Source organism: Homalodisca vitripennis, chromosome 7 (genome assembly GCF_021130785.1).
Source record: "Homalodisca vitripennis isolate AUS2020 chromosome 7, UT_GWSS_2.1, whole genome shotgun sequence".
Classification (NCBI taxonomy): Eukaryota; Metazoa; Arthropoda; class Insecta; order Hemiptera; family Cicadellidae; genus Homalodisca; species Homalodisca vitripennis.
This window is the reverse complement of record NC_060213.1, coordinates 96,195,354-96,206,436: the sequence shown is the minus strand read 5'-3', so window position 1 is coordinate 96,206,436 and position 11,083 is coordinate 96,195,354. Positions and strand designations below refer to the sequence as shown.

General features: G+C 32.9%; 1 protein-coding gene across 1 annotated transcript; it reads left to right on the top strand.

Annotated features, from left to right (window-relative positions):
* The first annotated feature begins 5,133 nt into the window (after nucleotides 1–5,133).
* Nucleotides 5,134–10,671, top strand: LOC124366057 (cytochrome P450 6B1-like). Its single transcript, XM_046822267.1, has 4 exons — nucleotides 5,134–6,126; nucleotides 6,877–7,095; nucleotides 7,176–7,421; nucleotides 10,321–10,671. The coding sequence occupies exons 1-4, from the start codon at nucleotides 5,169–5,171 to the stop codon at nucleotides 10,503–10,505; spliced, it is 1,608 nt and encodes a 535-aa protein (XP_046678223.1). The 5' UTR covers nucleotides 5,134–5,168; the 3' UTR covers nucleotides 10,506–10,671.
* The last annotated feature ends 412 nt before the right edge of the window (nucleotides 10,672–11,083 follow it).

Sequence of the window (11,083 nt, the reverse complement as noted above, 5' to 3'; positions counted from 1 at the left end):
GAAATGAAAAAAATTACGTCAAAAGCAATAATCATTATGATTTGTTTATAAAGTATGCAGTTTTTGTATATTAAGTACGTGCATGAAAACTTAGATACAATTCTCTTTAATTATAAAATTTTATAAACTAGATTAATCAGAAGAATTTCCGTGTTTTAATATTAAAATTCAGATATATATATATATATATATATATATATATATATATATATATATATATATATATATATATATAATAATAATCCAGTAATCTTGTAAAGACGTAGAGTTTAAATTAGAGTTGGATCAAATGGTTTCATGATGATATTGTTTTATATCGCTCATATGGTTTTATAAGAAGTTCAGGATCTCTATGGAATAAATGGTGTTGGTCCCAGGATTCCTCATCGTTGACTTCAAATGCTTCTCACGAACAAGCTTCAAGTTACATTTGTTTCGTAGAACTTGAATTCAACTGTTTGTAGGAATATTTTGAATTAGGTAGTAATTTAGTAATGAAAAGTCATTTGGTAATTTAAATATACGACTATAGTACGTTTATGGATAAAAATGTGCAAAAGAGTAATACAAAAAATCATTTGACCTTACCTTTTTCGTGAGGAGCATCCATGTAAACTGTCATTAACCTTGTAACCACATGTCATGTTTCTTAACAAGCTAGGTATGGCTTAAAGGGTTTTGTAACTGTTAAAAGCTGCTATTATTGATATGATTTTATAATAAATGCCTTGCAAAACATCAAATGGCAAAAATCGATTTTTTTTGTAATTAATAAGATGTAAAATACAAAAATATATAAAATAAAACTACTAAAATTTAAAGTGGGTCCTCCTGCTAGCTCTACCACGGACCAGTGACTCATAAGAGCACGCCAGACCGCGAAAATCCCTAATATCAGGCGCGGGAATCGAATCCGCGACTCCAAGGCAAACTCCCGCGTCCAGAGTAGTGCCTTGCCTTAGACCACACAGCTATTCTGACTCGATGGTTTGTGCAGATAGCTCACTCACGATTTCGCTCCAGCATTAGCTCACTCACGATTATCGTTATGGCAGCGCTCGCGATCGTGACTCGTAGGGCTTACAGGGTTAAGATCCTTCAATAATTGCTGTCCTTGTGGAACTTCATAGATATAGATTTGTTTAAGCATACACTCCAAGAATAGTGAGTATTAATTTTTAACACAAAACCATAATACAACCAACACAGTGCTTTGCGTGAAATGTATAGCATATTTAAAAACAGAAAGTAGACTTTAATATTCCCAAATTTCCGAGAGCCTGCTTCAATATTGACACTTTCGATCACAGTCGTCTCTTACCTCGCGGATTCTAAATTGACCTGTCAGTTGTGAATTGCTCCGTGATATGTTGTGGAAGCCAACTAATATTGGTGAGGTGCTACCAAATTTAGAAATAAATAACCGAACAGTAAAAATGTGAACATATTGTCAATAAAATAATCACGGTCACATTCACATACATCTGCAAATCATAAATGCTCTTTTAAATTTAACTTACTAAAGAAAATAATTTAATTTATTTAGCTATATTTTATTTTATTTATTTTGCTTATTGTGGTGGAATCACCACAATAAGCAATGTTAAACAAAATGATAAATCAGGTATTTAACAAATGACACTATATATCACAGTAAATCTGTAAGGAGTGTTCACCGCACTCGATAAAATAAAGCAATAATTTACTAGCCTACTTTTTTGAAATGTAAAAAATTACATTGGTCTTGACCTAACACAATGTTATTTCAGAACTATCAGGTAGTTGCGTGATTGAACGCAATTTGTAAAATAGATGTCCTTATACTACTTAATAAAACCTCTTATGATGTAATATGATGGTGCATATGAAATTTTTAAAACGTAAGTTGGCATGTATCAGGTTCACATTATTATAACAATCATTATTAAGAGGATCTTATATCATGTTTTGCACGTGAATGTGATATAAAATTATATAATTTTATGAATAACGTAACGAAAAATATGGTTTGTATGTCTTGATTTTAAAGACTAAAAGACAAGAGCGTATAAAAGCTGTCAGTAAAGTAGAACTCTCTCATCAAAATAAAGATAAGTCGTCTAGTGTCAACACATGCAAAATGTTGAGAGTTTGATAACAGGTTATCTTGAGGCAGGTTTGGTAAAGATAGCTTCACATTTCTGTAAAGCTATGGTTTGTAGTGTTATACACGTTCATGGTCGTCTCCCAATTAAGTTGTGTTTTTATGACTTTGCTGTCTTCTGATTCTCTGCAGGTAATTTTAATTTAACTAATATTTTAATTAACTTCATATTTATTTATAATATTTATAATTTACAACACATAAAAATGGTTTAAACAACAAAAATCATTACTATTTATTTTTAATTAAATTTAAATTAATTTTGAAAACACGTAAAGATTTCTTTACACTGTTTAGGTGCTTACAAGGCATTGTGAAACTAAATCAATAATATACAATTTAAATATATTTACTAAACAAAAGCATGACTGTGTTAAATATATTTACTAAACAAAAGCATGACTGTGTTGGGTTCAAAATCGCTGAAAAAGATAGCTCTGCTTACCATGTAATTTATTTTTATAATGACAAATTTATTAAACCAGAAACGAAAGAACTTTTCAGCTTCGACAGACGGTTTGGCCAAATGTTCATGTTCAGATTTACGTTGTACGTATTTCTTATGTTCGCCCACCGACAAAGATGATATTCGACGATTATTTTAAATAATACTTTTAGATGTTTATTTTGAAAATTTGGAACGTGTACTTTGAGTTCTTTTAAACAGGAAATAACTAGTATACGAGTACCTATCCAGCTATGAATACTTCATTGGTATCTAAAAAATAATCATGTCAATAAGGAATTGTAAACCACCTTGCCAGACGACGTAAAAATGTGATAAACACTTGAACCAACTCGTTGTGAAATACTACGTGGCCTTTAATCTAAATTTTAAAGAATCTGTTCAAATCGGAAAATAAAATAGTCTGTTATCCGAAGAGAATCATATTTATCAAAACAGAATGTTTGTTACTTAAGATTCACATACAAACTGTTTGTTTGAATAGTTGATAGCAACGAAATAAAAGTCACTATTATTATTATTGTAAACATCATAAACTAACTGGGCTTTCATAGTTATGTGTTTAACAAATATATGTCAACCCTGTGGGTGTTCCAAGATGATGCATAGGAAAACCTAACACTCATTAAGTAGGATACACTTCATCTTAATGAAAAATATATGGATTCGGGCTATGTAGTTTGTTTTCTGAATGTATTATAAAATTTGAATAGTGATACATTTATTAAAAATGCCTTGGTGGGTTCTCCCATTTATTGCGAATCTTCTTACCTTAGAGGTTTCATATCAACTTCGTAGAACATCAGAAATATCCTAGAAGTTTTGCAGAATTTCAGAATGTCTGCACCTTCATTTGAAAAACTGTTTGTTTTAATCGCCCCATGCGTAGCGGTAGCAGACACAGTTATGAGAAGAAGTATACCAGCAGAACCAGCAGAGCGAATTGAAATGGCCTTCAAATAAGTGCAATTAATCAGTTATTAAAAACTTGTTTACACGATTGAAATTACTATTTCTGATTTCATAGTTTGATGCCATGGCAAAACCAATAAATAGTTTTACACACATTACAATAAACACAGTTTTGAACCAGAAAAAATATAAATCAAGTGAAATATTTGCCTCAGAAATTTACATTATTAGCAAAACAAGACCCAGATCTCTTTGTTTCCTTTATACTTTACAAGTTTGGGTTTTTACCAAAAGTTCATTAAAACACGCGAAAAAATTAGAACGTAGAAAAATATAAACTAGAGTAAATGTTTAATGTCTATATGGAAATTTGTTTATACAATCGAGTAGTCGATTCAGAGTATTTGATTTCATTTGAGTATTTATGGCATTTGTGAAGACAGTTACTAATTTTTGTAAAATATTTTCGGTTAAACTGGCCTAATAAATACTCTTATACTACCTTTTGTATATTTTTTCCACAGTATAGACCATTGGATATTGAAATTATAAACACTTTAATGAGTTATTTAATATTAAACAAATGAGCGCAGTACAGTTTGAATAGAAATGTTGGAAGTAACTACCATATTCTGTCATTTTAGAAGCATGGCATGCAAGGAATCAGAATTAAGCATACGTTGATTAGTGCAGTACATCAAATTAAAGGCCTGTATTAGTAGAATACAATGTTGAAAATCTGACCTCAAAGTGTAAATTCTTTAAACAGTTTGTTTGCTTTGTCTGGAATCGTTCGGGAGTTACCAATCCAGTGTACACCCTTTATATATATATATATAAATTATAAAAGTAATATCATTAAAAGTAATCATTGTTTCATACAATTATTATGTAATTTTTAAACCATGCTGGGATAATTCACTACAATATAATTAACTTACCGTAATATTTTAATATAGAGTTTTATCGTAAAAATAAAAACCCATTAAATTAATGTTTACAAAACATATTTATCATTCTAATATGAAAAATAATGGTGCTAGAACATTTTCAAACAAGACTGTATCTGGTTTACCAAAAGAAACATATTTATGTATAAATTGTATGTGCCATAAAATGCATTTTAAAATATTAAATTATTTTTATTTGGGTTTAACCCGCAAGGTGGATTTATTTGCGAATGTGCCTATAAAAGTAATATTGAATTTATTGTACCTATAAAAATTTAAAATTTCTTACAACTACATTAATTTTATTATATTATAATTTAGTACGTTTTACGTCTATAAATTAGAGACCCGAATTGCTTACTGCTTTACACATTAAACTATTTTAGTATACTATAATTTAGAATGTTTTACGTCTATAAATTGGAGACCCAAAGCCTATATCCAAGGATCTTTGTAAGTTCTGTACTAAATAATGTATCATAACGCTTTAAGCTGTTCCAAAGGAATAGTTTTGAGTGGAGCTTATTCAGTTTACTTTTCTACGATAATCCGCTCTCTGTTAAACAATGTAAAACACCTTTTATGACCCCCCTGTTAATTCTAACTACTTTTTCTAACTAACAATCAACAATGATATAAGAATGAGCACGGTGGCTAATTTAATTCTCTTTGTTGGGTTTCAGGTACAAATGTGACTATGGCTGTGGTCACTGACTCTGTTCTGGTGGATGTGCTCATAGCTTTCATTCCTGTTCTGTCCTTTCTGTACTGGTACATCACAAATAACGATGACTACTGGGACAAACGAGGCGTGGCCAACGTGAAGAAAGGGTTCTTTTGGGGTGTCTTTTTTGGAAAACAATCACAAACTGACGTATTTAAGGGGATATACGATAGATTTCCTGACGAAAATTATGTAGGACTGTTCCAATTCAAAACGCCTGTTCTTATGGTGCGAGATCCTGACCTAATAAACAAGATTTTGGTGAAAAATTTCACTGACTTCCAAAACAGGGGAAACCCAATACCTAAGAAAGATATCATCTCTAAAAATTTGTTTGGATTAAGAGGAAGTGAATGGCGAACATTACGTCACAAGTTAACGCCCACTTTCACAACTGGTAAATTGAGAGGAATGTTCGAGCAGATCTCCAAAAGTAGTGAAAATCTGCTTAAAAAGATAGAAGAGGTTTCAACTGTGAATAAAGAAGTTAATTCTGGTAACGTTCTGTTTGAATTCACGTTAGATGTGATCGCAAGCTGTGCTTTCGGAGTCCAGTTCCCACCAGGTAGTCCTGACTTCAAAAAGTTCAAGATGATTGTAAAAAAAATGTTTTCCGGTTCCCGTTTGCGACTTTTAAAAGTCACCTTTATAAAAATGGCGCCAAAAATAGCTGAATTTTTTAACATTACATTATCTTCAAATGAAGCTACAGAATATTTTATGAATATGACCAAAGCTACTATAAAATGTCGTAAGGAAAATAATATCTACAGAAACGACTACTTTCAACTGTTGATATCACTGAAGGAGGATGAAGAGAATGGGAAGATCAAGCCCACTGTAGCTTCTCACGTTAATGAGGAAGACACTGTCATTGACCAGATGAGTTACACAGAGGAAGATGACAAATTCCTGGATAGATCTGAGATATGTAAGTTGTATATCAGAAACTTTATTCTAGTGCAATGTAATTCATTCTAGTTGTCAGAACAGTTGCAAAGAGCACAGATAAGACTGTGGAATAAAATAAATTGTAAGTATGAAATGGTGGCATAGACAATTGTGCTTTAAAACTTCGCTGTACACGTGGTTCCCCGGTTTGTACTGCTAAGTCCACTACATGCTAAGAGACAGTTAAACACTGTTTAGTTATATCCTACAAAATATCTTAAGCAATTCTATTTAATTTCCAGATATTCCATTATAATTTTATAATTTACAGCTAAATTACTTGAATTTGAAGTGGTTCAGAAATGTATTTTTTTATAAACAATCAAAAACTTAAAGGGATAAACGGTGGAAGATTATATAGCTTACCTCAAACTTGCTTTCACAATTTACCGCTGTATCACGTTTCCATCTTATTCATCCTACATTAATTGAGTAGAAAATATTAATTGGAAGTCAATTTATAAACACAAAAGTTAATAGCATAGCTGCGAATAAATCTTTTGTCTTGCTCGATAACATGCGAAATAAAATATGCTTTGAAAACACTACTGATCTATTAAATATTTAATGATAGAGTCGCCGATATGTCCTGTGTGCTTCCTATCATTCAAATATCAAAATAGTTTCAGAGAGTTTGTACCGAATGATCATTTACACAGCGATGGATACGGTTGTTTCTTAAAAAATGTTGAATATTGTTGACAAAGCATTAATATTACCCATGCAACAGGTTTCACAGATGAAGTAATTGCTTCAAACACTATCATATTCCTGACTGGTGGTTCGGAAACAGTGGCTCGCACAATAGTCTTTGTTCTGTTTGAGCTATCAAGGCATCCTGAATTCCAACAAAAACTTCAGCAGGAGGTGGATTCTGTGTTGTCTAAACACGGGGGTTGGTCCTATGAGGCTCTCAGGGCCATGACATATCTGGATCAAATCATTCAAGGTAAATAACCGTCCTGCAACCAATCACGTTTAGCCCTAACTAAAATTTTCACTTTTGCTGATTAGAATTCTTTTGAACAGAGTCACAGAGGATGTACCCGATCCTACCCATGCTGAGGAGAGAGTGTGTCCGCCCGTACAAGGTACCTGACTCTGACCTCATCATAGAGAAGGGAACGTTGATTCTTATTCCCGTTGTTGGCCTTCACAAAGACCCCAAACACTACCCTGAACCTTCACAGTTCAACCCAGAAAGATTCGAGGGCAACAACTTCAAACCCAGTTCAACGTTCTTACCCTTTGGCGATGGACCAAGAATTTGTATTGGTAAGTCATATTTAAAATTTCATATTCATTTATAAAGTCTATATACTCCGGGGTATTATTTTGGAGTCGGAATTTTATTTATTTCGGAGTTTTGTGAGGCCTTTTGAAATCAAGGATTTTATCGTTAGGCAACTTCACAAATGAATAAATATTTCCATTTTAATAAATAATAAGTACAAAACATATTTGGTAAGGTAAATGGAATAATTGTTAATACGTTGTTCTTGATTTATGTTTATGTAAAATGTTTCGTAAGCCATTTAAGAGTGTTGTGTTTGCAACTTCTTTCAGTAATCTTAAATTCTTACCAGACATGATGTGTGCAGATTCATTACAGTGTTTTGCAATAGCATATTTTTCAGGTCGTCCATATTTTATATGTGACAAGTGTTCTTTGAATCATTTCTTGTTGTTCCTTTTTGTTTAGCCAATAGACAATTTCTAATAATAGTTGTATTTAATTTCATAAATTCATGGTTTATTTTTAAATGAGTTTTTGTATTTGGGATTTACTAATATTTATGATAATTTATTATTTGTTTTGTACGTGATAGATTTGTTTGTACGCTTTTTAAAAGTGTTCTATAATTGATTTGAAATATTGCTGTATGTACGAATGAATTCCGGTTTGTTGTCTTGAAGAGGTAGTAATGTCTTTCTAGATTTTCCTGCTTAACTATTGATTGATTTTTAAAGGATTTTTTTAATAATTTGAGTGGTTTAACCGTTAAAACTAGCAATATCCTTTATGTAGTTTAATTATTTGTTGTATTTGTCAATAAAAAGTGATGTATTTAAAGTCTGTAAATCATCGATTTAAAACTAGCCCTTTTTTGTTTAGGAGGGTGGCTAGATTCAATGAAATTAAATATATTTATATGTGTCAGTTTCCTGTAAATATCTAATTCAAGTTTTGTTTGGTTTCTAATTACTAAAACATCTAAAAATGGTATACTAATATTTTGTCAACTTCGTATGTAATGCTAGGGTAAAATAAAATTAGGGTCGAGATAAAGTCTTGTAGGTTTTCATTTTTATTAAATACTGCAAGATACCATCAACGTATCATATCTACTACTTTCTTAGGAAATATTTCATTTGAGTTTTAGCCGTAGTTTCGAAATAAATTCATAAATATATTGGCAATGAAACACGACAGAGTATTTCCCATTTCTGTATCATCATTTTGAGTGTAGTAGGATTCTTTAAACTGAAAAGTATTCTGATTCATACGCAGATTTATTAACATAGAATATTCATTAACTATTTCTTTCTGTAAATTTATTTAAGATAACCAATCCAATATTATTTCCATTGTATATCTAATTGGAACATTCTGATACAGTGATACTAAGTCAAAAGTTATGAGGTATTCGTCTACTTCTATAAAAAATGTATTTAATTGATTGACTGAAATCATACCTATTCTTGATTGAAAATAAAGGAAGGAGATGTAAGTTTTGAAATGTTTTGATGACCATTGAGATAAAAATATTTAGGAGGTTATGTTTGACACTATGGGACGCATTCCATTTCCAGGTTTATGAATTTTTTATAATGGAATCCTTGATTCTGAAAGGCCTCGCAAAATTAAATTCTTTATTAGAATATATGTTGTAATTCACTAGTGGAAAGGTTGAATTTATTATTCCTCAAGTTGGTATTTGAAGTGATGAAGGTAACAGGTTGAGGAATATGAAACATTTGACATCAGTTTGCAGAAAATGACTAAACTAGTATTTTTGTGGACTAACTATGCCTGTTCCAACTGTGAACATGTATCTGCATCACTATAATATCACTAACACTTATTGTTTTAGATATCTTATCTTAGTAAGCTGATGGCCAATGTTGGGGGTCCTCGGTCCAGCAAAAGACGGTTATTGATGTCCGCAGTCCAGTCCGTACTTCTTTATGGGGCAGAGGTGTGGGCAGACGCTCTTACCAAGGAATGTTATAGGTTGCGACTCGCCCGGGTTCAGCGTCAAGCTGCGCTCCGGGTGTGTTCCGCCTATCGGACAGTATCCGAGCCTGCCGTCCTGGTGGTTGCCGGAGTCATCCCTGTCAAGCTCTTGGCAGGGGAGAGGAAGGCGATTTATCAGAGACAAGGCGAGATCGGCAAGGACGCAGCAAGATCCGAAGAGCGTGCCCAAACCTTCCAGCAGTGGCAACACAGCTGGGAGCACGAAACCCGAGGACGATGGACTGCGCGACTCATCGAGCAGGTTCAACCATGGGTCGAAAGGCGGCATGGCGAGGTGGATTACTACCTCACGCAGTTCCTGACAGGTCACGGCTATTTCAAGTCGTACCTGAACCGGATGGGTAAGACCGATTCACCGGATTGCATCTACTGCCCGGGCGTTCCCGACGACGCGGAACACACCTTCTTCCGCTGTCCGCGTTGGGAAAGGCCCCGCCTGGAGGCCACAAGAAAACTCGGGGTTTTTTCGGTGGATACGGTTTGCGAAAACATAATGGAGGATGAGGGGAACTGGGATTGTTTGTCACAGTTCGTCCGGGGCATCCTCCTGGAAAAGAAACCCGATCTGGACCGCGAAGTGGCCCAGATCCCTTGACCGAGCGGCTGGATAAGGAGCGAGCCCCACGGGCTTAAGCCAAATTTAGGCCTAGCCTGAAGTAATGTGATAAACAATCCCAGGTTAGAATCCTAAAGAGTAGAGGAGGATTTTTAGTGGGTAAACCCGTTTTTAGGGGAGTCCCACACTACAGGCTGGCCACCTGTGTGCGTAATTGCATTTTTCCTGCCTCTCCCGAAAAAAAAAAAAAAAAAATAATAAAAAAAATTAAAAATTTTTTTTTAGATATCGATGTTTGTAATATAAGTGATTATCTCCACCACATTAAGAAACTCAATGACAATAATTCTCTTTTACAGCAATGAGGTTTGCAGTGATGGAGGTGAAGGCTTGTGTGGCCAGGATTATGACTCAGTACTCAGTGAAACTTAGCCACAAAACTCAACTACCACTCCAGTTTGAAATTCGTTCGTTCGTACCAATAATTAGAGGTGGACTGTTTCTTGTTTTTGAAAAGAGATTACCCAAACCAGTGTTGCCATAAAAAAGCAGTAAGCTTATATCCTATTGTAACTGTAAGGAAATTGTTGCTAATATTACTATTGTTATTAATTTGTATTCACTTTTATATAATATTATATATTTAATTTATTTTAATTTCCTAAATAAGAAATGTATTTGAAAACATGCAAATAAATACATCTGCTATCTTTAAAAAAGTAATAACATTTTCGGAATGATAGAATTTTTTGATATTAAATAATATTGAAATATATATATTTTTTAATTGTAAGTACAGAAAATATAAATTCTACTTACTAGGTTTTATTAAATATTTATTTCCCAGTTTTGGCCTATAATACCTAATTTTTCGAAGGTGATACCTATAGTCTTTAGAAGTAATATTGTTTATTTTTACAAATCCTTAATAGTGGGTGGCACTGATAATAAGAAGGAGAATTGGAACGTGTATGTATTGATGTTTACATGCTTAAACTTAGCCTACAGTATTATTAATAGAATAAAAAATTGTACTGAATGAATTAAAGATACGGAACCATTTTTGCACAGCTTTAAAGAAATAATACTATCGATGATAACCTAAAAATGTGGTAATTACAA

What these genes read in the sequence shown, in the direction of transcription:
- LOC124366057 (XM_046822267.1), top strand. Translation starts at nt 5,169, where the DNA reads ATGGCTGTGGTCACTGACTCTGTTCTGGTGGATGTGCTCATAGCTTTC. An exon ending in TCTGGATCAAATCATTCAAG is followed by an intron (nt 7,096 to 7,175) that starts GTAAATAACCGT and finishes TCTTTTGAACAG; the next exon opens with AGTCACAGAGGATGTACCCG. An exon ending in TGGACCAAGAATTTGTATTG is followed by an intron (nt 7,422 to 10,320) that starts GTAAGTCATATT and finishes TCTCTTTTACAG; the next exon opens with CAATGAGGTTTGCAGTGATG.